At 39.6% G+C, this 25,505-nt stretch overlaps 1 protein-coding gene across 2 annotated transcripts; it reads right to left on the minus strand.

The window, feature by feature from the left end:
* Window positions 1–2: 2 nt before the first annotated feature.
* Window positions 3–25,269, minus strand: LOC111863086 (DNA damage-binding protein 1). Of its 2 annotated transcripts, none has more exons than XM_023849094.2 (21): window positions 25,185–25,269; window positions 24,531–24,679; window positions 23,546–23,808; window positions 22,408–22,546; window positions 18,552–18,701; window positions 16,859–17,012; window positions 16,549–16,770; window positions 16,312–16,474; window positions 16,067–16,228; window positions 15,832–15,957; window positions 15,127–15,290; window positions 12,921–13,051; window positions 12,233–12,417; window positions 12,022–12,145; window positions 11,718–11,940; window positions 9,461–9,720; window positions 5,379–5,549; window positions 2,833–2,942; window positions 2,581–2,750; window positions 2,004–2,230; window positions 3–673 (listed from the first exon to the last, which is right to left on the minus strand). In XM_023849094.2, exons 1-21 carry the CDS (start codon window positions 25,243–25,245, stop codon window positions 590–592), a joined length of 3,438 nt encoding a protein of 1,145 aa, XP_023704862.1. In that variant the 5' UTR covers window positions 25,246–25,269; the 3' UTR covers window positions 3–589. The 2 variants fall into 2 exon arrangements, with proteins under 2 accessions (XP_023704862.1, XP_023704861.1); XM_023849093.2 differs by having other exon boundaries at window positions 3–679.
* Window positions 25,270–25,505: the final 236 nt, after the last annotated feature.

A 25,505-nucleotide genomic window follows, 5' to 3' on the forward strand; every position in this document is an offset into this window, starting at 1 on the left:
ACTAAAAATAATAATTGTTTTAATCGATGTGTAAGCAAATTACAGCACTAGGCAGAGTTCATAATTAATGTATTTACAAACAAGAGTCACATTTCTTTACATAGGTGTTATGTATTTCTGGCATTATGCAGCTGCTCAAAGTTAAGAAACAAACACAATCAGTGAGAAAGTCACCTTTCCATTTCAACACTGACACTACCATGCAGGGACCAAAATACTGTCACATCATCAGGGTGTTTTTCCTTTTCCTCTTATTGGACCTGGGATGGGGTACTGCAAACGTCACCTATAACACTGTTCTCTGTGCCCACTGCTGTCTGCATGAATTTCACTAGATCTTCTCTTCTTCTAAGTCTGCATAAAGTGCTGGCTGATAAAACAATCCTTCTGCAGCACTGTGACAACACATGATCTGCTGACCATCTCACATTCACAACAAACCCACAACACATCCATCTCACTGATATTTATCCGAGTGTGAGATATGTTGCTTTACGTCTCCCGAATTAAACCAGACTTGCTTCCACTGGGCGTTTCAACATACAAATTTATTTCACGGGATCAACTGAAACACGTATCTTGTCAATAATCAGTGTATTCTTGTCAGATCTTCAACAATCTTGACAAGGTCATCCACTGTGGCATCTTGCTTCATTCCGCTCCCATTGTCTACCTGCAGCTTGCAACACAACAGACATCTATTTAGCATAACCAGGTGGTTGCAAAAAATGCCAATATTAGTGTCCCCACCTGGAGCAGCCTCTAAGCCAGTTCAAATCATATGACATCCTCAATACTTCCTGCTTTAACATTGTTTTTAATATTATCTATGAATCTTGCAATTTTCCACAATTACTTACTGTCCCTTCAAAATGCACTATAATCTGCCTCATTTTATTACTTTAATAATACACCTTTCAACTTAATTTTTACAGGACAAAGCATACCTATGGCTGTTAGCCAATATCCCATTCCCAGTTAATGACACAATGTAAACATATGCTGCACTGCTGATATTTCAGAGACCTTTACTGTTGCCATCTTCAAGCTGAAGTTACTAACAATGCCTCATGTTGACACAGGATGTTGGGAACTGTTCCATTGCATCGGTTAGTTGATAATGAATAGGAAGTGAGCACACTGTACGAATGGCTGTTGATGTAATGAGGACGTCTGGAAGTGAATAAGCATGTTTCACCACTAAAGTACATTCCAGGTAATAAATGCAGAGCCCCTTCAATGCTCCTTTATAAAGATGCATTGGAAGAAATGGGTTGCAAAGCAGAGGACTGTGCAAAAGAGCACTGCAGAGACCTCTGGCTCCATTGCTCGGCACGTTGGAACATGCCGCCACATTCCCCTGTGGCACGCCACAGTGTTAGCAAACAGCCTCGCTACACCGTGCATCAGACAGTCAACAGGAAAGGAGAGGCGCTATTAGCTCAGCCAAGCTTGGAACACCACTGTCCACACTGTGAAGAAACTGAGAAATGCCTCATCTCCATAAACCTGCTGGTTCTGCTTCAGTGGCTGAAGTAACTGTCCAACCTCTCCAGATCAGATCAGATCTGGTCCTTTCTATGGCTAGGCCCTCAAACACTCCCCTATTCGACTTTTATCTCTTCACACCGATAAAAACCACAGGCAAAATTGTAGTTTTTGAATATTCTAATTTTTGCATTCTTTGACAGCAGACGAGAAGACACAAAAGGTTTTGTCTTGAATGTATGGTAGCAAGCAGCTATATATGACTGTGCCCTGCATTTTGGAGGTCCCTCTACCACCCATAAAGATACTGTCCTTCAAAAGTCTGTTTTTATAATATTTCACTGGTTATCTCTTTTGAATGAAATGGAACAGGTCACATGGTCCTGGACACTGGGTAATCACTTCAACTTGAAGATGGAAAGGGTAGAAATCTCTGAACTGCAGGCAATACAGGTGTCATCTACACACCATCCCCGCAAAATAACGAAATCTGGGATATGTAACAAGTTTCTCACCTGCAGGCCTAGTGACACCTCCCTCATCTTGTTGTGAGACAGGTCCAAGAAGCTCTCTACCAAATCTCCATCAATGAAACCCTCACACGGCTCTGTCTTGATGTCTGTGTTGAAACTTCTCCAGAAGGAGTGCTCAATTTTGCCAACTGACTTGATAACATGCGTCAGCTTTTCCTCCAGTTCACGCAAGAAATCATAGAAATCTGCAGGAATCTGAGTCACCAAGCCTGTGGAAGTAACACGTCATGGTACAAGCAATTCCCTGTTGTTACAGAACCCAAAGCCTATTATCTGGAGCACTGCCTTGCAATTAATTAGCCAAACCCCTACATGATGTGCTACAGGAGTTAATTCTGAATCAAAACAGACTAATGACAGTTTAATAAGTATTAATTTACAAGCTCCTCATTAAGTAATGGTCCCCATTTCTCTTGAATCCAAACATCCCTCCCCCAACCCAATACCATGCTCTGATATGCTCATAACATAAGCTGTTCTCTGAGGAGAGACCAAATTCTACACTCATACAGAGCAGTATCTACAGGAACATTACATATGGAAGTGAATAGGAACAAACCAATGGCGCCACTGACAGTGCCAAACAAGACGCAGCCCTGTGTTGGTGTGGATGACTCCCCTACATGTTGCATTACAAGGGATCCATGCCTGAAGACATTAACCATGTCCCCCAGGTGGAACTGGCCCACCTCCTGCATCTGCTGGCGCTCCTCATCAGTAGTGGCAGCACTGAGCATAGAACATCACAAGTCAATGTTGCATCTGTGCACAAGATAACACAGATGAACAACACATGGTAACATTGCTGTACCTGTCTTTCTGGCAGACAAACAAGTTGAAGGAATTTTCAGCTCCAAGGAATGTATCGTCATCCAGTATTTCCACTGCTGTCATCCAGTTTGGATTGTAATCCCTTGCCATCTGCCAACATCACAACCAATCAGCATCAGCTGCCACCTTACAGCTTTGTGGTGCAAGGTCTTACAGTTATGAAGAAAGCCCCTGCTTTTATGGTAATCAAAGGACTCCATTCTCTTTCTTAAAGATCCACTTTAATATTATTCTTCCTGTCTAATCATATGTATAAATACTGCTTTCAGTGATACTCAGACACACTCTATCAACTAAAGAAACTAATGGAACCAAACTTTCTAATGGTACTTCAGTGGAACAACTTAATTACATGTTTTTGCTCTCACAAAGAAACCTTCACAACTGGTGCAGCAGCTGTTGGCAAAACTGCATGCAATGTTCACTATACTCGAAAATCACCACTGCAATTGCCATGGCAGTACTGTTCCCCCTGCTGGTACCTCTTAAGTCACAGTGGTGGGGCTTGCGTGCCTAAATGAACATGAGAGCCATGCCAGTGGTAACATATATTACCAGTAGGGCCTCCAATACTGGACAGGTCAAAGGTGATAGGCCACACCAAAAGAGATACCTTGGTCCTCCAGGTTTGGGCTTGGGGAATAGGACTGACAACCTCATCCCTGTTAAAAACATAAATTGTTAGGAAACCTTGGATAAGAGACTTGGAGATATCAGATGGATCAAAATATATGTGACTAAGAACTAGAACATGGAATGTGTTGACTCTGTATAGAGGAGCAGCCTTAAAACAACTTGAAAAAGTGCTGCAGGATTACAAGGTGGATATAACAGCACTACAGGAAATTCGTTGGATTGGTCAAGATGTTTTGAAGAAGAGGAACTGCAGTGTGTACTGCTGCTGTGAGAAAAGTAAACATGACTTTGGATGCTGATTTGTAGTAAATTAAAAAATTTAACATTCAGTAATTAACTTCAAACCTATTAATCGTACACTGTGTACCTTGCAGGTTAAAGGATGATTTAACAACCTAAGCTTAATATGTGCACATGCATCAACAGAAGAGAAAAACGAATATATTAAAGACAGCTTTTCTGAGGAGTTAGAAGCCGTTGTTATTGGGTGTCCAAAGAATGATATTAAGATTCTTCTTGGAGACTTTAATGCTAAGGTAGGGTTCAAAGATCAAGACATATTTGTTGTTGGGAATTGTGGACTATATGAGGAAAGTAATGATACTGGATTAAGATTGATTGATTGGCTAGTGCACTAAATATGTTAATAGCGAGTACTACATTCCCACATCGCAGACCAAACAAAACACGAAGTCAGAAAAGCACTCGTGAAAACAATGGGTGTTCACAGCGCGGTATCACATGGCAGATTGGTGCAACTGGCTTTCAGAAGTGTGACTCTGGCCTCCCCTCTCATCATCTTTCACCAAGGCAGTTACAACAATAAGAGTCTGGGAACTTGCCAATAGCGCCTCATATACCTTATGCCAATGCAAGGATTGGGTTCCCTGAGAATAGCATGCCAGGTAAATACATATCAGAAAAATTTAACACCTTGTGGATTAAATGGGAATACATGAATGTAGCCACATAAAGTCTCCCATTAATTTTAACATGAGAAATCTTCACCATTACACTTGTATTAACTTTGTAATGTGAAGCCATCCAGTGCAGACTAGTTCAGTACAAATAATCCTATCACTTACATGGCCATACATGTTTCAGACCTTTGGGGAAATCTTCAGGGGCTCACCGATAAAAAGGAACATGATTTAGAACTACTGTAGAATTTAGTACAGGAATGGGCGTAACTGCCGGCCCTTGCACTGTGACCTTTAATGATCTATTGTGTATACTCCTCCATTTTAACCTTTCAACAGTCCTACACTTTGAATGAAATGCATGATTCTCCTCACAGGGCATCATGATAGTCATCTGCTTCCATAAAATAGTAGTGCAGGTGACGAATCTTAAATAAGCTATGGCCTCACACTTGCATAGGATGTGTGTTGCTGTTTCATCTTTTTGTAGACATCTTTCACAAATAGGACCATCTGTCAATGCCTAGATCTTAGTATAATCATAAGATATAAATTATAAAATAGGCTAAAACTGTTGATTTTTAAATTATCAATATAAAGGCTTCCTGCTGTATGTTGTATCTATTGACTGATACTTTTTGCCCACTGTTGCTTGTTAAATGTCTGGATGTGTGTTGAATAGGGAGAGTTGGAGAGATGAGAGAAAATACCAGAGGGTGTGTTGGGATATATAGAAGAACTATAGCATATTTGGCAGACTGAGTGTATTCAAGATTTTGGCATGTCTCTGGCTCCATTTTTGGGTGTATGTTCAAATCTCCATTGAGCACAAGTTTGCTGTACAGTACAAATGTCAGGTGCATCCTCTTGCCAAGTCCACCCCACATCTCTCAGCTTGAAGTCCAGTTCTTTCTTCATTTAATGTGTCCAAATCATTAGAATATTTTGGTTTTGAAATTAGTCTACTCACTTCCTCAAAACTACCTTCCATCGTCTTGTATTGAAGGAGGGTCATGGACCGCATGAGGTCGCCAACCAGGATGAAGTCTCCCTTTCTTTTCAGGTACAGTGCAATGATGTTGTTGAAATGACTGCATTCCAGCCTCAGTTCCTTCTCTGCTGTCCACTCAAACAATCGCACCTGCAAGCAAATCACAATCGACATCCTTTGCTTAGATAGCCTTCCTAATTACCATTAAAATCACGCCACCATTTGTATTTCATAATTACTTACCGTCAGCATTACCAGTTATGCGTGAGAGCACCCTGAACTTGTCTGAACTAATAAACAGATGCCGGGTGGTGTGAGTGCTTGTGAAAACAAGGTTCTATTACAAATGTATCGAAGTAGGGAATCTGGTGACCATACAAAAGGCAATGAAACCAATAAGTTAAGTGAGGATAATCAAGTGCAGGAAGCTCAGGATCTTCATGAAAGAACTTGTGAAAATAAGGAAGGCATACAAGAAGATATAAATAATCAAATGGAAGATATAAGAATAACTGAAGGGAACACAATGACACAAGAAAAGACTGATCTACCATCTAAGAGAAATAGACGTCAACCATAAAAAAAACAAGGATTTTTATGGTAAATCCCCTGCTAGAATATCTTTTTTCTCCAAGTAGAGGAAGATCTGATAAAATACAATATTTGAGTATTCTACATCATAATGTTCAAAGTTTGGGAAATAAACTATCGGAATTAAATGCATTGCCCATGTCATGGGTATCAAAGTCAGATATTTTATGCTCTTCCGAACAATGGTTACACAAGGATAAAATTTTACATATAAATATCGAACATTATAAACTGGCAGACAGTTTCTGCAGGGATAAAGATAAGCATGTGGGTTCATGCATATTTGTCTCTAATGAAATATCAGTTACTGAATTAGTTGATTTTAAAATTATAGTAATTTGTATATATAGATCTCCTCACAGTGATGTAAAAATCTTTCTAGGAATACTAGATGAAATTAAACGAAAATAAAAAAGGGTCACTTTTTAGTGATATGTGGTGATTTGAATATTAGCCTATTACAAGAAAATTCTAATCAAAAACCTTTATTACTACCACCAAGGTAGTAGAACTGAGATATTTGGACTATTTTGTCCAGGTTACGAACATAGCTGTCAAATCCCCCCCAGGTTGATCCAGGGAAAATTGTAAACGCTCTTCTCAAAAAGAAATATAAGGTATCAAATCAGGATGGTTAACAAAAGGGATGAAGGCACCAGGTTGTGACTGCTAAGTTTGTTAAGGTCAGCAATCCGTACCAAGGCAATACGGCAAATAATAAAAAAGGCATCAGGTAATTATAATAAAAATCAAAGCATATCTTTAAAAATAGGCTCCATGTTAGTTTCAAATCACAGTATATAGCTCATCAATTTAATGCTTTTTTTCTTAGTAAATGTGGATAAGATGTTAAATGAAAATAAGGGTTGTAAATTTGGTCATGACACTGTTAATAATAAAACATTTATCTTTAATTCCATGTTTCTAACTCCAATTACTGAAGAAGAGATTTTAAATGTAACCAGTAAACTAAAAGGTAATTTTCAGCTGGCTGGGACGAAATACCTGAAAGGATAGTAAAAGAAAGTACTCAGTATTACAAGAAACCAATAACCTTTATAATTAACATTTCATCAAGTTCTGGAACCCTTCTAAATTTGATGAAGACTGCAAAAGTTAGGCATATTCACAAAAAAGGAGGGACACAAGAAATCTCCAATTATGGACCAATTTCAATTTTGCCAGTATTTTCAAAATTCTTGAAATATTAATATATAAAAGAGTACTGACCTTAAACACAACATGATATCTGAGGCTCAAAATGGCTTCAGAGAGAAGAAATCTAGCAAAACAGCAACACAAACCTTCACAGAGGATATCCAGAAAGCATTAGATAATAAGCTGTTAGTTATGGGCCCATTTTTAGATTCAACTAAGGCGTTTGATGTAATGAATCATAACCTGCTGCTCGCCAAATTGGAGCTGTATGGACTTAAGAGGGAAAATACACTCATGGATGAATTTGTATCTTACTGGCAGAACTCAGTTTGAGGGAGTACAGCATTTAAATGAAAAGACCACAAATATAAAGCCCTTTGCTTCATCGTGTAAAGAAGTAAAATATGGTGTACCTCAGGGTTCTGTTTTGGGACCCCTTCTGTGCTTGTTGTTTATAAACGATTTGCCCAGGCAGTTCAAGAAGCTAAGGTGGTGTTATTTGCGGACGATAGAAATATATTACTCATAGAGAAAAACCTCTCGTTGTTAAAAGAAAAATCGGTAAAACTCATGAAACAATTAGAAAACTGGTTCCTAACAAATAATCTTATAATAAATACTGAAAAGGCTAAAGCAATACTAATTCAGGGAAGAGAATCTAGTTTAACTCATGGACCCATTCTGTATCTAAAAAATAAAGAAATAACTTACGCATCAAGTTTAAATTTTTTTGGTATTTATATCGCAGATACCTTAAACTGGGCCACACATATACAATACCTTTTTCATACATTAAAGAAAGCTCTTTATTTTATTAAATCCATACAAGACTCAGTAAGTTTACCAGCACTAAGAAATTTTATTTTACTAAATTTGTATGTAACAATGATGGACAGTAGTTTGGTGGCTCGGGTTGGTTTTCATGTTATGTGGATGCACATAGATGGTATAAGTGTATATGTTGCTTTATACTGGATTGCTGGGGGTTGTCATCTGCCATTGCTAAGCTTCAGTGGGGTGACTCCACTGTTCTTAGTCTTGTGTATCATTTTGTCCATATTTAAGTTTGTTGACATGTGGTGTTTTAAATGGTTTAAACTGACTTGTCAAATTGTATCTGTCCAACAGTTTATGGATGTAAATAAATTATGAATTAAAATTTATGTAGAACAGTAACTTTATCAGTAGTGTGACGGTAGAGTCACTGTACTGATAAAGTGATGAACAACTGCAAAAATTACTACTTAGTTCAGCCTATTTTTCCCTTCATATTTCAATAATATTTCCCAACATTCATCACTGCCTGCTTTCAGGGCCTCATACTACCATAGTCAATAAGTTCGTGGACAGGCCGCAAAGCGTCGTTGCAGTGTATTACAGCGGATAGGTTGAGGCATGATATGATGCCTTGTCAGTTCATCTCTCGCCACAGCAAGAGGCAGTTGTGTGCACACAGTGTAAGCAGAACTACTGCCTCTATTGTGAACTGCAGTTAAATGCAAGTGGTGGTAATCGAAAATGTGGCAGTTTGAACAATGGGAAACATCAAGTTCTCCCAGAAACTAGGCAAATCCCCTAGTGAAACATTTGGTGTAGGAAGAATTGGCTGTTGCTACATGACAACGCCCCTGCACATCACTGTTCTTGTCCAAGAGAAACTGGCAAGGCAACAGGTCACTGTTTTGCCACACCCTCTGTACTCACCTGATCTTGCACCCTGTCATTTCTTTCTCTTTCACCACCTGAAAGCAAAGCAACGTGGTCGTAGGTTTCAGTCGTCCGAGGGGGTGGTCACTGCCACAAGAAACACCGTACGGGAATTTCCTGCCAATATGTTTCAGCAATGTTTTTGGCAGCTATATCATTGGCAGACTTGCATAGCGGCCAACGACAACTATTTTGAGGGCTGATGTGGATCTGTGTAAGTGTATGTTAATACCTTGTAATATGATGTGTTAAAACCACAGTCCACGAACTTAATGACTGTACCAAATACACGCAGTTTCAGAATTCATGTTCATAGCAGTACCATGAATCTCAACAAGAAGAAGTCTGTGATATGAACAGTAGTTTCAGGCTCATATGAGACAAGCTGTGATGAACACAAGTCTGCAAAAGTATGAACACACTGAAAGAATAGACTGTATGTCTTCATGACCTTTTGAACCTTGAGACCCAACAGAATAAACATACTGAAGAAACTGATTGAAAGTGGAGGGGAAAATGTACTGAAGTAGAACATAAAAAATGTGAGATGTTTTGGAGAAAGGGTGCCAGAAGAAGAGAAGAATCAAACAATGCTGGTTTCTCACCGTGCTGTTGATGCTGGCTAGCAGTCTTCCGTTGAACTCTACAAGGGAGTAGCATGCCCCTTTAATCTCCTTCTCAGCCACTTGGTGCAGCTTGCCATCCTGATATTGGAACATGAGGATGCGTCCCTGTTTGGGCTCACTTTCCTCAGGGTTTACCAGTGCTGTGCCAACGATGTAATACGTGTTGGTATCATCCCCAAGCTTTGTGGACACCAGACTCAGGGCATACTCACACTGCATGAACTGGTGGGCATGCAGCACTGCAAACAGTCCCCCATTTTGGTCTTTGTTTACAACACAACATAATGAAGTAACTTGCAAGTGTTGCACAGCATGTTAACCTGTCTGGACTGTGATTGCCCCAACATTCATGAAAGTGATCACCTATGAGGGTGTGAACATTCTGCATGTGGCAAGGGCTCCTGTGGCTAACTGTACTCCTGTACTCCAGCTGTCCAGTCCATTTTAGAGACTGACCATTTTCTGTTATAAGAATCACATTGTGATGATAAGTGCTCTATTAATTAAACTGATAGAGAACTGTTGTCTCAGAAATAACAATTTCTCAAACTGAATTGGTGATTATTACATGTCATGCTTCAATTAAAATGACTATACATGGTACTTAAGGTGGTTATAAGAAGGCACGATGCCACCAACTTTCCCAGCTAGGTTGCAGTAGAGTGCCACTGCCACACTGACGCAGTTAGACTACCTGTATTAAGAAATGTTTATTTTACTAAGTTTGAATCTATACTGAAATATGGTATTATTTTTGGGGGTGGAGGGCTTATGGAGTCTGAAACTGTATTTAAAGTACAGAAAAAATGTCTAAGAGTTGTTAAAGGTGGTAACAATATAGTATCCTGTAGAAATATGTTTGGTGAATTTAAGATTTTAACTGTTAACTCACTATATATATATATATATATTTTTTTTTTGTTGAAATTTTATAATAAAGAATAAGATGTATACAACTCAGTATTCTGACATTCACAGCTACAATACCATACGTAAACATAATCTGTATGTTCAATTTTGTAATACCAATCGTTGCAAAAATAAAAAGGATAATCAATATGGGAACTAAAATATTTAATGGTCTTCGCCTTGAATTGAAAAGCATTGAAAATGTTAAAGTTTTTAAGAGGAAACTCAAAAATTATTTGCTGTGCAGTGCTTTTTATTCTCTTCAAAGAGTTTTTCAATTAATGTTGGACTGATGACTTGTTTGTTGATTCTTTTGGTTTGCAATTTTTAATACTGTGTTTACATGTTTTATATTACTGATATTTTTCTTTTGGTCTTATGTATCTTTTATTGTTATGTACCTTATAATGGTTGTTATAGTATCATAATAGATCACTGTGTAATTTTTATGTGACTTTGACGTGTGATGTATTCACTATTATTTCTTGACATGTCCAATTGAATTCATTTCGGTTATGGACAAAAATAAAGTTGAAGTTGAAATAGCTTGCCTCATGGTCCAGCAGGACACATGTGAAGCTGTTTAGTGGAGGTGTGAGCAGTGTATTCTGTAGTCTTCTGAAATGAGCAATTCAAGCGAACAAAGAAACTGTGTGTCAAGTTTTGTTTCAAGCTTGGTACAAAGGTTCTTGAACTCATGTTCTAAGTAGCTTTCACAGAAGGTCAGACAAGCTTGAACAAATGTCACAGGCATATCAACTGCTTCTTCCCGCGCCAAACTGTCAATCAGCAGTGTTGCACAAATGTGCCCATGGGAAAATATCTTGAGAAATGCAAAAATGGACACTGAGTAGCTCATCATTATAACATACTGCACTGTCATGGGCAGAGATAAAATTGTTGTGGCCTTCCACCCTTACAACTTCCTTCCTAAGACTTCTTCCTCTCTCCATACATGAAAATGGAACTCAAAGGTACCAGATTTAATGTCAGTTTAGACACTTAGCAAAATTCACAGCAGGCAGTTCAGTATTACTAAAGAACAGTTTCAGACATGCTTACAACAGTGGAGCAAATTACTGGGGGTTGGTGAATGACATGATGTGTAACTTGGTCATATAAGTCTCTGTTTATAAAAGTACTCTCATGATTCTGCGGTATCACCTCAAATAATATGTACCATTTATGAATAGCATAGCCATCCACACTCTAAACAATTAGCATTTAAAGACCTGATTTTATTTTGATTTCATAGGGTCTGCCTTTGATTTAGATAATAAACATGGCAAAGAATATGACTGGCATCAAAACTTGTCCATAACTTCACCTTCAAATGTGTGTTGGTCTATAACCAACAGGTTGTGAACCTCGACCTCCTGTCCAAATTCTGCAGCAGTGTTGGCACCCATGGCTCCAGGTTTCACCATAGAGAGTGAACCCATGGCTGATGATGATGTGGTACTCTGTGTCTGTGTGCTGGCACTGGGACGCACAGCGTTGAGCCCCGCTGAGTCCTGGATGTCTATGCGCATGGTGATGACACCAAATGTCTGTAACCCAAAAGCATGTTGAAACATTTATCCCAAAAATAGCTACAGTGCTATATTTCATTGAACAAATACAATGCTTACCTGTGAACTCTCTTGGTATGCTATTCTTCGAGGTGACTCACCAAGCGGAACTGTTCGTATGTGCAGTTTCTGTATCTCATCTATAGTCCCAATTGTGACTGTGCTGTCGGTGGCTAATGCCAGACTGCAATAATTTTGCCATATCAGCACCCCTGACACATAGTAAAAGTGACATTATTTCAGTGAGTGCCCTACAAATTTTAACACTTACCTGTCTGGGTAAGCCTCTGCATTCAGGGAACACATGTGGTTCACTTCTTTCAGGTTCACATTTGAAAATACAAGCTTATGGTTGGAGGAGTAGATGACAGTTGGCCGGTCAGAGCAGGCAAACACATTTGTTGTAGACAGAGACCTGAATGTGCGCAACACTGTCGGCTGTGTTCCCAGAGTCACCTGCAGGACAATAACACCTTATTACTGATTCATCATCTGCAAAGCCTTTCTTGCATCATACAGAGAAACCATGCAATTTGGTAGAAAGCTACTATGACAATATGTAAAAAACCAGGAGCTTCTGGATCTTGAAATCATAGAAATGTAACAAAGGCATCCACTCCTAAGCAACATCTTGTTAAAATATGCACCTGCAGCAATGAATATTCATGCAACAGTTGGGGGACTGTTTGAAGTGGTGTTCTCTAGTTGGTCAGCAACAAACTGACATAAAGAAACAAGCCAAAATCAATAACTAGTGGAGAGTTACTGAAGACTCCCAGAGCTCTCACACAAAATATGGTCATGAGTACCCTGAGATTCAAAACCAAGAATAACTATGCTGGCAAGGGCCAGAAGCAATTCAGCAGTTGGTCGGTTGGTCGGTCAGTCACTTCCATCTCAAACTGCCTGCTGTCGCAATGCAAGCCATAATGAACACTTTGCATACACATCAAGCTCACCTTCTTCTTGTCTGACAAGAAGCCAGACTGTTTATTAAGTGAGAAGTAGTACATGGATCCATCACCTAGGGCACACAGCAGGTAGTTGAGTCCCTCAAAACAAGTCATCAGGATTGAGCGGGGGATGATCTCTGTGGTGGCAAACAAACAAAAATCAAACATACAGCACACTACTCTCAAATACCCCTTTAGGTGGGAGTCAAAGTTCCACATCAGCAACAGGGAGGAGTGTAACATTATACTTTTGTATATTCTAATTGTTATGTTCTTATATAGGAGGCAGGAAGACAAAAGATTCTGAACTGAATAGTCATAAACATTCACCAGTTTTAATCGCCTTATAATTTCTTTGTGAATGCAATTTTGATTTGTTAGTGACTCCGATGAACAGGGATACCCCTGTTCAAGGTTTCTTTTTAGGACAGTGGATTTGAACACAAAATTAAGGAACATCTTATATGCAATAAATTGCACAATAAGAATACTAGCTTGGAATCAATGAAAATGAATGTTACATGAAGGAAAACCTAGATTGAGGAACATTATATGGGGGTTCCACAGTGTTTGATCTCTTTGTCACATTCTTAGACAATTACTAGCTGTCTTTATAAGAAGGAAAACCCAGATCAAGGGACATAAAATGGGGGTTCCACTGTATTTGAACTCTGCCACATTCATAGACAATTACTAGCTGTCTTTATATTATGAACTCGTCCTGCATTCTGGTGATGAAACACGAATATACTGTGACACGTAGACCCACTGCTAGGGAATGAGTGAGAAACACATTTCCATAGAGATGGATTCTTGGAAGACAACTTGTTATGGAACACGTTTCTGTGGATACAAGTGATCAACAAACATTTCCTTGGATATGGATATTCTGTATAAGAGGAGAAGGCAGAAGCCAGTAGAAGATCAACCAGAAGAGAAGTCAGTCGTAGTTGAGATCAGAATAGAGAGAAACCAGAATGGAGGAAGTCCTAGGCAGTCATTTATTGTGAGTTATTGTAATTGATCGTGATTACGACTGACTGTAAAAGAAGCGATCAATAAACTGAATTGTTCAATCCAAGACCCATTATTATTAATCATGACCATAAAACGTGACAATACATTTACCTCTAGACCAACCTTACTAGCACATAACAGAACTGCATTCTTCTTTATGGTATTTAAGTTTTCTGAAATTAATTATCATCAGCACAGGTTTCAAGCTGATGTTTTTCACTTTCTGGACCTCTCTGATGGCATATTCATAAGCAATGGCAATAAGGATCTCCTTGCTTCACACCATTCTGAACAGGAAATGCGCCACAAATATTTCCACCTACTGAGTTTAATATAGGTTTCGTTCAAACACAATTCAATTTCTCTAAATGGTTTCATGAGTCTAGAGAATTCAATGACAATGTTTTACATCTCTACTAAATAAATCATGGGCTCTCTTGGAGTCCATAAGTAGTTCATGTATTTGTCCACTACTGCTCCCATTTATTTTCCAGCATCTAAGATTTTATGAAATGTAAGCTCAGCTCCTCATAAAACTTTTAGTATAATTTTTATTCTCAACTGGGGAATGCACATTCAAATAATTTCACACCAGAGTGCTCCATGAAAGTCTGTAATAAACTTTACTACCTTAACTACTAATATGATACCCTTATGTACAAGAAAGAGAAAGCCTGCCCCTAAGTGATGATTCTCATTCCCATTTCCATAGAAAAGAGTAGAATTGCCTCATGGCTCAGTGCCACCCTTGCCCCATCTGACTCTCTGTGCTCTCACTGAATCCAAAACATACTCTGGTAATTATCTCAGTTCTGTTTTTTGTGAACCTGCCTTATGAAAACATCTTATATATATAAGTTCCATTTATACAACATCAGCCACTGAATTTCCATAAAAACCAAAACATAAAGTTCCTTCGCAAACTGTCCTGAGTGTAAGGCCAGGTGCACAATTTCATTATACGCTAGTTTTTCACAAGGATTATAAAGCCACACCTAAACCCAGGAAGGAAGATCACTCCTTGTCAGCTGTTCACAGCTGTTTATTCAGTACATTCTTTGCTGCACTCCATATCTGGAGATCATCTCCTCTACCTGCAAACCTGAGGATATGCCATGCTATGGTGGCAAAGGACCCATGTGAATAAATCTATTATCTAACTACAGTTTAATGGGCTCATTTTGCTGTGTCTCACCTCCACCAAGAAACTCCCTGTTAACTTCTTCAAGCCCAGGCAGGCGTAAAATGCGGGCTGATATGTCAGTCCAGAGTCCCACTGCCACTATCTCTGCTTTCCTACTTCCCTCCTGAAGAGGTGTGACATCAAGACATGCCACTTCATGCTCCAGGCTTGCTTGACTGAACACATCATCATCTGATCAGATTCAAATACTGTACTGCAATGCTTGGAATTAGATGACAAGGCCTTGCATATTGTATATAGCATGTGCTTGCTTACTGACACTAGCAATGGATCAAATGGAACAATGCTGTGCCATAAAGATTCTCAATCATGAAATTTACAAAGACAAACATATCACAACTTTCCAATATGGCATGAAGATGCAAAGCAATAAAGAATAATCATATTTCACATTTCTTCATTTAATTATGTGAGGCCTAAGGTTCTCAAAGTGACAAGTATGAAGAACACAAGCAGTCTGGTAGAACAAGTTCACTGGCATTCCTCCAAAATATCAGCAAACTTCTACCAGACTGCATGGTGCCACAACCCATATTTAATTCCATTTTCCATCTGGAAACCAGGGACAATTTACTGAAACAGGACACAGAAAACACAGTGGCTTTAAGAAATAAGTTATGTTTGATCAAGTTTTAAAGGAATGGCAGCAACTGCAAAAGAAAGAACTCAAGGGGCACATTTCTGTTTTTCTCTCACCCTTTCTGCACCAGCTCTTTTTCACAAATCTCCAGGTAATAGAGGTCACTGCCAGCAGCACAGAGCACCTGCGTGACATTGCATGCTACCACACTGATTGTCTTCTCAGACGGAGGCTTCCACTCACTGCAACATGTTTTGAAACAACACTGTATCATTTGCTGAGGTTGAGTGCAGCCTAATAAAAAAAAGTGACCTAGATGGATTGCAAAATCTTATGTGCCATATCACTCACTGGAGCAGCTGTTTGGTGTCCACAGAGATGAGGCGTGCCGATAATGGAGTCACCTGGATGATCTGGTCATGATCCACATTGCCACAGAAGAATGACTGCTGATCTGACACAAAGCCTGGTATCTCTGTCTCCTCAACCTCCTCTCCATTCAAAGTGAGGACCCTAAAGAGAAATTGGTTCAATGAGTAACAATGGTACAGTTGATGTGCAAGGTGCAGAAACTGCACACCTTACAGGGAACTTACCGTGTCTGTCCAACAAATGCAAGCACCAGCGTGTTGTCAAACTTGTTCGATGTTGCTACTCGCAAGGCCCACATCCCCTTAATGCCAGGAAGATCTATGGATGCGTGCTCCTGGATCCCGATCCCATTACGGATTATCCTGAGAGAACCCTCCTTATACGCACCTATAATACAACAAAGGATGAGACACAGAAAAGGGGACCATGCCCACACATAACATCCAGTCTGTCACTCTAACCTGAGCAGGTAACAAGCTGGCCCTGTCCCTGGCGCTCCAGGTCCACAACGACCATGTCCACAATTGGGGCAAGATTTGTGAATGTTTCCATCATGCTGACATATGAGCCACCCTCATCCTGCTTCACGTTCAACTTGATGAGCTGTGAGTCTCCAAGACGTGAGCCAATGAACAGCACACCATTATCCAGATAGGTGATACACTCAGGAACACTGATCTCACCTGCACAGCAATACAGTGTGACACTACAGCCTAGAGAATGTATCAACAAATGATATGCGGTAGCTAGGTAGCTATATGGAACACTCACCCAGACATTCCACTTTGAGATCTTTCACAGTGAGTGTACCATCCATTTTCTCTTCCTGCTCAAGAAGCAACATGAATAGGTGCCCTGCCATATCACCAAGAAGGTACCGTGCACCATTTGAGTCCACCTGGGCATAGCACACAATAGTGCTTTGCTGAAACAGATGGCACAGAAAATAGCTTGTTCCACAGAACACACCAATAAGAACACCTCAAACCAAGAACATCATGTACCTTACATTTTCATGTGACTGTAAAGGCCATGTAATCTATATGCACAAAATCCTCAGGTATATTTCCACTTAGGGTTGAGCTGTTTCAGCGTCACTAAGCAACAACCATATTGCATAACATGAAACACATGTAACTGAGGCAATAAAGGCATGAATACCAAGTTATATATGGTTACTATATGCAGTGATATGTATATTTTGAGAACAATAAGATGTATCTGAATTACAGGAAGCACAGGAAGGGCATGAATGAACATTTAATAAGGTGTTATTCTGGAGAAAGTGGCCCTCTCCACACTATTGTGGAATCAACAAAATAGTAAAGAATCATAGCCTGAGCCTTCAGTTACATATTAGTGACTAGACACCAGGTTTGGATTGACAACTGGATTTACTGAACACCTGTTACTTGCAACTGCAAATAATTGTAACACCATCACTAATCTACAGCTACACACTTCATCAAACCATCGTTGCAAACACTGCATTTTCTGTCTGTTATGTCTACACTAGGAGTTGCCTGGCAGCAGCTCCCAACAACATCTCTCTGATTCCATGCTCACATCACTGCTGGCTGTCTATGGTCTCAAAACTTGTCCTCAACTACCTCTCAACTGCCTTCATAGGCTGGCTGGCTTGCTGATAACTTGCTGCTGGCCTCGCCAGCACAGTCATTCTTGGTTCTGAGTCATGTGCGACTGATGACTATACTTTACTATCTCACTGTCTTCAAGTAATCATGTCACACTTCAATAGCTCCATTTGCAAGCCACTAAAATACTTACAGCAGCTCCACATTTGCAATCATTCAACGTTTCAACCAATAATCACAGGCATTTCATATTTGAAAGCTATTTAGCCTTTTGAGTGACCATCAACAAGTAACAGACACAGACTTTTGACAAAATCTGCTTACACCTTCTTCTGAAACCTGCATTCCATCTCAGGCAACTATATGTTGCCCTCTCAAGGTTTTATCACTCAGCTCACCAAGAGCTGTTAGGTATCCGAGACGAACAAGACTGTAATGCTTACATGAAAATAAATAAATTATGCTGATATTTAATTAAGGGCCTCTAAGATATGCTAGAACAACACATGTCACACTGGGTACAGCTAGTAACAACATTATATGGCACTTTCTAATGCCCAGTTACAGGTGAGCAGGGCCATACTCAGTGTGCATATAGATGCTCTTCACTGTGAAACATGAGGAAAGAAATGCAAATATGAGGAAGCCATGACTTTGCGACTATTAACATGCAAGTCCTTATGTACTCTAGAGGAACATTTCTAACACAGCCTATCACAAATGGGCACTTTATTTCATCTTTTGTGTGACACAGTCTACTGCAAATCAATTATACTGGATCCGGCCAGCAGTTTATTAGTGAAGACAGACGTAAGCATAATTCTGAACCTCATGTGAGGTCTAACCTGTTGGTCACAAATAACACTGACCTTGATTACTGGAGGTGCGACTGCTACGTAGGTACTGCCATCATGATACAGGATTGATTCCTGGCCAATGATGATGGCACCACATAGTGGCTCTGGTACAGGAATTACCATGGATGCCTCAGTCTCCACATTGTCTTGTTTCCATGGGATCTGCAACACAGAGCGCATCAGTTGGCAAGGAATTAAACATAGTAGGAATGTCTGCAGGCAACTTATCAGAATGGAATCATAAAACAGACCCTATAAGATAAGAGGGTTTCAGAGCACTGCAGAGTGCTGCTGACAGAGCCAAACATCAGATGGCATGCCTCCATGCTGCATTCTTGATGAGATACACTTGTTTCACAGAGTTGCTACAGATCAGTTTGCACCACAGAAAACTGCAAATTGTGTACTGAAAGCTCTTTGTAATGTGACAACTATCTGCTTGAAACAGCGTCCCTTTAAGAAGCTTAGCACAATTTAAAATTGTCTATTCTGAAAGATGAGACACTTGGAAAAGTTTCTTTGGTACTCTCTGAATATTTAGTTTTAGACCCATCACTTTATAACTTCCATTAGATTGCAAGGTATCACAAAATGTGTTCATGTGCAAAACAAGACTGTATTCATTCAATGTCTCAAAATCAAACACCCATTTCCTGCAACCTCAGTACCAATTTTACCAAGCTGACTGGAGGCCATCCACCCAGTACAAATAGTAATAATACTTGGTCACTGATCTCTGTCTTTAGTGCAACTTAAAACTGTTCACACTTTCTTTTTAATGTAAAATAGTATTAAAATTACTTCAACTTCTACACGTTTAGGCCTTACTTGGCCATCTTTAGGCAATTGTTCACTGTTAGAAAACTGTTGCACTGCACTAGATCTTAAGCCAATATATTTCCATTCTATTGAATACTGTTGTTCACACTATAATGTATTTGTTTGGGAATAAAACTCTCTCTTCATTCGGCATTATGTCCATTTATCAGCGCCCACTTCATATGTCTGTTCTCACTAGCTGTGTGTTATGTCCCCTGTGAACTTCAATCATTGGACCAGTGATTGAGGTTAGCTCTTTCTAAGGGACCCAACAGAGTAGGTAGGTGTTTCACCCTCACCTGAGAATGGAAACAGATCCAGTTTATGAAACATTGTTTTTTCTAGTTTTTATAAAACCCGATTGATTGACAAAGTCTGAAAATCCAGTTAATTCTGGGTGTGTTAAATATTACTAGAATTCAAACTTTGATAATTAATCTATTAAATATAACATCAGTCCCTTAAAATGCATATCCGATTCACATCTTCCAGATTTTGAAGGGTTTATTATCTGCCCCTATATTAGAATTCTGACCTGCATTTAGGTGACAAGAGAACATAGTTCATATTGTGTAGTATTTCCTCACCTCACAATACCGGTCCTTAATTTTAACAAGTCTGCATAAGCTGCATTACAGGATTTGAGGTTCCTGCAGCTGTAGCTGTGAAATTTCTATCTTCTGGGATATAATGTTAAGTAGTCCAGTGAAAATCAACCAAAATTATGAAGGACCACATGAACCACCCTCTTCATGGGTGAAGAGTAAGTTGCTGCCTCCTTCATGCTGGTTTCTTTCTTTGCTCACCCTTCAACCTTGAAGATATGCCCCTTTAAAATACTGGATGACTTTCATCAGACTACACAGAATTATATCCCAGTAGTCGGAACCCTTCATGAACTATACCGTTTAATGTACTCTTCTGACCAATTGTATGTAACATGATCCTTTAATAAATGCTTTCAAATGCATGACTTTTCTTTAGCTACTGAGAACATTTTAGAGGATATTATCAGATCTGCCAGCTGACTGCACATGGGAAACTGAAAGTTTTCTCTGTGTTTACTTCTAGACCAACCTCCTTACTAGCATCATTAAAGTTTGTGTGTTTTTTTATGGCAGCAGATTCACATCATCAGCACAGACCAGCAGCTGATATGTCCCATTTAACTTCAGTCCCACCTGGTTTTCCTGGACCTTCCTAATGGCATATTCTAAAGCAAAGTTGAAAAGTAGATCCCATTAAAAAAATTTAAGAACTTTCCAAAATACCTAGGGTGAGCAAATATTTTCATGGAAGAACAGAAAAATATCTAACAATTATAAAACAAATGGGTAAACAGACACACTGGAGAACTACTGAAGTAAAAACACACTAAGAGAAACTCCTGTTTTTGGAAAACTGATGAGCAGAAACAAATGGAAACATATTTGAAATTCCTGACATTGCTGTGACAGTGAGCCTGATGATAAAGCACACCAGCTCTGCAAAATAAAGCCAGGTTTGCAGAACTACATAGACATAATCAGAACAGTTTATAAACCAGAAGTAATGACGACTCTGTGGCAAGGCCACCTCAAATTTGAAATGCATAACTCGAAGAAACTTGTAACAGCTCTGCAAAATAAAGCCAGGTTTGCAGAACTACATAGACATAATCAGAACAGTTTATAAACCAGAAGTAACGACGACTCTGTGGCAAGGCCACCTCAAATTTGAAACACATAACTTGAAGAAACTTGTAAAATATGGAATTATCACATGCATGTCATGCAAGGCCATCACATGATACATATATACTGCCAAAGGTAGAAAGCTTCAACTCTGGCAAGATAATTATTACTATATCGTACCCTTTGCAAAATATTTTCTCTCTAGACCACAGTTTGTGGTATATCCAGCCAAACAAAGGGCTTCCTGCAAATATGATAAAGGATAAAAATATCTCCAGAGATGGGGAGTATTTTTCTACCAGAGAACTAAAGTTTTACTGCAGATGTAGAGAGAAATCAGAGCAATGAGAATGGCGAACACCATCTGAGATACAGACCAGAACTGGAGAACAGTGAGGAAAATATGCTGTCACTGACTATAACTTGTATATGACATGAGTTGACAGTCACACTATTCCGTCCTCAGAAAAACAATGGAATAAAAGGACTGTACTCTGTCTCTCTGCAACTCATTCAGAATACACAGGACACAAAATCCTGGAAGTTAATTGAAATACAATAAATGCTTTCTTGAAGCAGCAGGATAATGAGCAGCAATGCAAAGAGAGGTTGAAGGATGTGATGGCACACATGTGGAGACAGCGCCCAGCACAGATCTTCCTGGAACATTTTCTGATGACACCGAACAACATACAGTGCTGGCAACTACTGAGTCAGAGGCAAAGAAGTAACCTCAAAATCCTTGAAGAGCACATACTGCCCATAAAAGATGGAAAGACAACATTCACTCCTTTTGCAGGGTGATTCTGAAAGATTTGAGTCACAAATACAACACACACTGGTCATACCAAGTTCAATATATAAAAAGGTAAAGCTGTCTCTGTACTTAACTACATAAGCACTATGCCATGAAGGCATATAGGGGAGTGGATGAATAGACCCATGTTATCTTGATCTCAGCACCAGTTTGGAGGTGAGTGGTCAGCTTCGTGCGCCGGCCGCTTAATCCCCAGGGAAAGAGCTCCTGATACCCATGGGATAGGAGGTTGCACAGACCCCACAGCTGGTCTGGAAAACATGGAGAAGTGAAAATTCTTGACCCCACCAGGACTTCAACTCCAACCCCTCAGTTGTCCAGCCAGTTGCTAGTCACTACACCAACTGCGCTATCCCAGATCCCGCTTCACAAAAGTTAAAAGATCTTAATAAGATCATGTACTTTTGCCCTGAACATGCTTCAGGTGCCTGGACTAGAGGGCAGTGAACTACAGCAACACACTCGCACACCACTGTACTCATATAAAGGCTGTGAACACACAGACAGGGGGTCAGCTACTCAAGATGTATCCAGCTTGATGGTATATACTGTATGTCACCTTCACGAACTCCTTGTCTCGAAGTGAGATCTCATGTGTCTTCACGTGACGGCCGTTCAGGTCCTGGTGGATCAGGATGATGGTTGGGTTTGGACAGCCATGAAGAAACTCCAGGTCTTGTACTTGTAGCTCCTCCATCCTGGAGACATGATACAATCTGATAAGCTGCACACTGCAGATGCTGCTGTCTAATCTGCTATGCACATCATGCAATTATAACTTTATAGCTCCCTATTATCAACAATACCAATCTTGAAATCGCCCTTTGTGTATGGTGATAAAATTTGGCAATCTTTATCCTGGAATATTAATATGAAAACTGAAAATAACAATATGGTGAGCAAGCAAACTATCTGTGTGTGATAAATGGTATTTTTTTTATTGTTAGTCGGTGGGACTAAGGCCCTTGTACTGTGGCCACTTCTAGCCTATTGTACCAGCCCCAGATGATATGTGAGGGTGATTGTGGAGCAAATGGTGGAATGAAGATTGGCAGGGGAAACCGAAGTACTCGGAGAAAACCTGCCCCAGTGCCACTTTGTTCACCACAAATCCCACTTTACCAGCCCCGGGATCGAACCCGGGCTGCCGCAGTGGGAAGCCAGCGACCAATCGCTTGAGCTATGGCACGGCCAGGTGATAAATGGTACGTGATGATCACTGCTACTTGACCAATGGACATGTAATGTCAACCAGCAGTACAGATTATTTTGAAACTTACACTGGCTGATCCTTTGGAACCCCAACATGCACAACGTTCTGGCAAGTTCCTCTAATACATTCAAGCAAATGTGACAATGCAAGTATCACTGCTTAGCAACCACTGTTTACCCACCAATGCTAAGCAATGATACTTGCGTTGTCACACTTGCTTGAATGTGGGCAGTTCCCACACGTTACTTCTGTATTGCCCATATGACATTCCAAATGTTTTGAAAAGCATTTTGGCATTTGACATTCCATCTGCCTTGTAGGAAGAAATCATGCTATACATACTTCCTCAGCCTCTCAGTGATTTCAAATCAATTTGCCAATTTTCATGAGACTCAATGAAAAGATGTACAGGGCATATTTTTCAACTGATACTAAAATTCTAAAGTGTCAGATACAAGTAAAGGAGGCTACAGCAGGTGCATACCGTATGCTGGAGGCCTTTAGTTCGCTGTTGTCCTTCTCTAGGGGGATAATCTTGAAAAGGCCATCATACAGTCGCAGGCCGATTACTCTTGCCTCAGGATCAATCACTGCAATGATTCCTGTTTCTGAGGGCTTCCCTATACGGTCAGCTACATTCCCATGTGCTTTTGTGATGATCTCCAGGTTATCACCTTCACCAACACACTCAAGAATCATAGCATTATACCGTGCTGTCACAATGAAGAGCAGGTCCTTCTTCTCATGCTGCACCAACAAAACAATCAACATCCATGTGTCATGTTTCTTATATTACATTTGTCACCTGAGAACCTGGAAGGTACTGATATGCAAATCTAGTTGCCAAAACAAAAGGGCACCAGCTCAATGGAACATGTCATTGCAACCAGCCTGATTTCTCTTCATGGTGAAAGTCTTGAATCAGGATAACAAGTAATCAATCACTGTCACCTTCATCAGGGACTGACATCACATCAATCCCTCATGGAGACAGTAACAATATTCAAATGTTGCAAATTCATTCCCATCTGGACACCGATGACCACAAGGCCTCTTAGAGGACCCCATATTATGACAGATCTAGTACAGGTCTAGTCAGATCTTTACAACATTTGCTCTTAACTAAACATTATAATTACACATAGTTTATAGCACAATAGGTTTCAGACTTAGCTTTAAACTCCTGACCCACCTTCCATTATACACTCCTGTTTTGACAAGAGGGAACAATTCATGCATATGCAACTTGTCTATAAAACTCACCATACCACACAAGGAGACAAGGACAGACACAAACAGTAATACTTAACAACAAATTATTGCATTAATAAACAATAAAGGACATATATACAAGAACACAAGTATTAAATGCAAAATGGACACCAAATTAGAGCACACAAGGAAATTAAGAAGTCCATGCAAATTCTGGTGTTCAATAGACAAAAGAATACAAGCTGCATGGAACTTACTGGTGGTCTGAAGAACTTCATCACAGACACCTTTCCATACAGCCCAACTTCTTTAATGGGGCGGAGGCCCTCTGGCGTAACGAGGTAAATTTCCAAACGAGTATTCTTAGCCAAGATGAGATTCAGATCACTTGGAGATGTGAAATTTCCTATAAATATACAGTTAACAGGGTAGCTCTTTAATAAGCTTCAATAAGCAGTGGCCTGAGCAACGAGAAAACGTGTCTGAAACGATGGATTTGTTCAATTAGTGAATATTACTATACTATTACATATGTTTAAGAATTTTAATTTTATAGTTCCTTTCATTTCAAACGGAACGAATGTAGTTAGTAAACATCACGAATACCGGCAACGCTGGCAACCATGATCTCCTAAATATGTAACAAAACATTCATTCTTGTACGTTCACACTAAAGTGCAGAAAATTCATGCCTGAAAAAAAGAGAATCTATTCCACGTGAAAGGGTATTGCACCACCTTTAAAAGAAAGTGTTTCCAGGCACAATTTCATCAGATACTGTTATACCTGGCAATGACTGTATTCAACTTCTTTACCTGAACATCCAGCAAACAAAAGAAACAAGGCCGGAGTATAGAAGAGCGCAAATGTATACTTTTAATGCTGTCAGCATCCACACTAGAAGTTCTTACCTGTAACACATGCTGTAACTGCAGTGGGCTTGTGTGCCGTAACAACGTAATGATGAGACATAATTCTATTTGTTTATGAGTTACACACAAACTTTACTTCGTCTTCTCACATCTATATGCTTCTTCGCATATCGATCTCTGCAAATTCGAGGTGAATTCGTATCGATTTACAGTCTCTCCAACTATTTAGAGGGCGTTACTGAGTACTCGCCAGTACTTCCTACGTAACTGAACATGTATTGTATAATTTTCAGGCATTCTCATGTCTGATTTGTGAAATATTGAGTCAATTAATTAAGGAGATAACTGCCTTGTAGGATG

The sequence above is a fragment of the Cryptotermes secundus genome, unplaced genomic scaffold (genome assembly GCF_002891405.2).
Source record: "Cryptotermes secundus unplaced genomic scaffold, Csec_1.0 scaffold1777, whole genome shotgun sequence".
NCBI lineage: Eukaryota > Metazoa > Arthropoda > Insecta > Blattodea > Kalotermitidae > Cryptotermes > Cryptotermes secundus.

Coding starts and splice junctions, on each gene's coding strand:
- LOC111863086 (XM_023849093.2), bottom strand. CDS start 25,245: ATGTCTCATCATTACGTTGTTACGGCACACAAGCCCACTGCAGTTACA. Junction 13,052..15,126: donor CAGGGAGTTTCTTGGTGGAG/GTGAGACACAGC, acceptor TTGCCACCACAG/AGATCATCCCCCGCTCAATC. Junction 12,418..12,920: donor TCTTGTCAGACAAGAAGAAG/GTGAGCTTGATG, acceptor ATTGTCCTGCAG/GTGACTCTGGGAACACAGCC.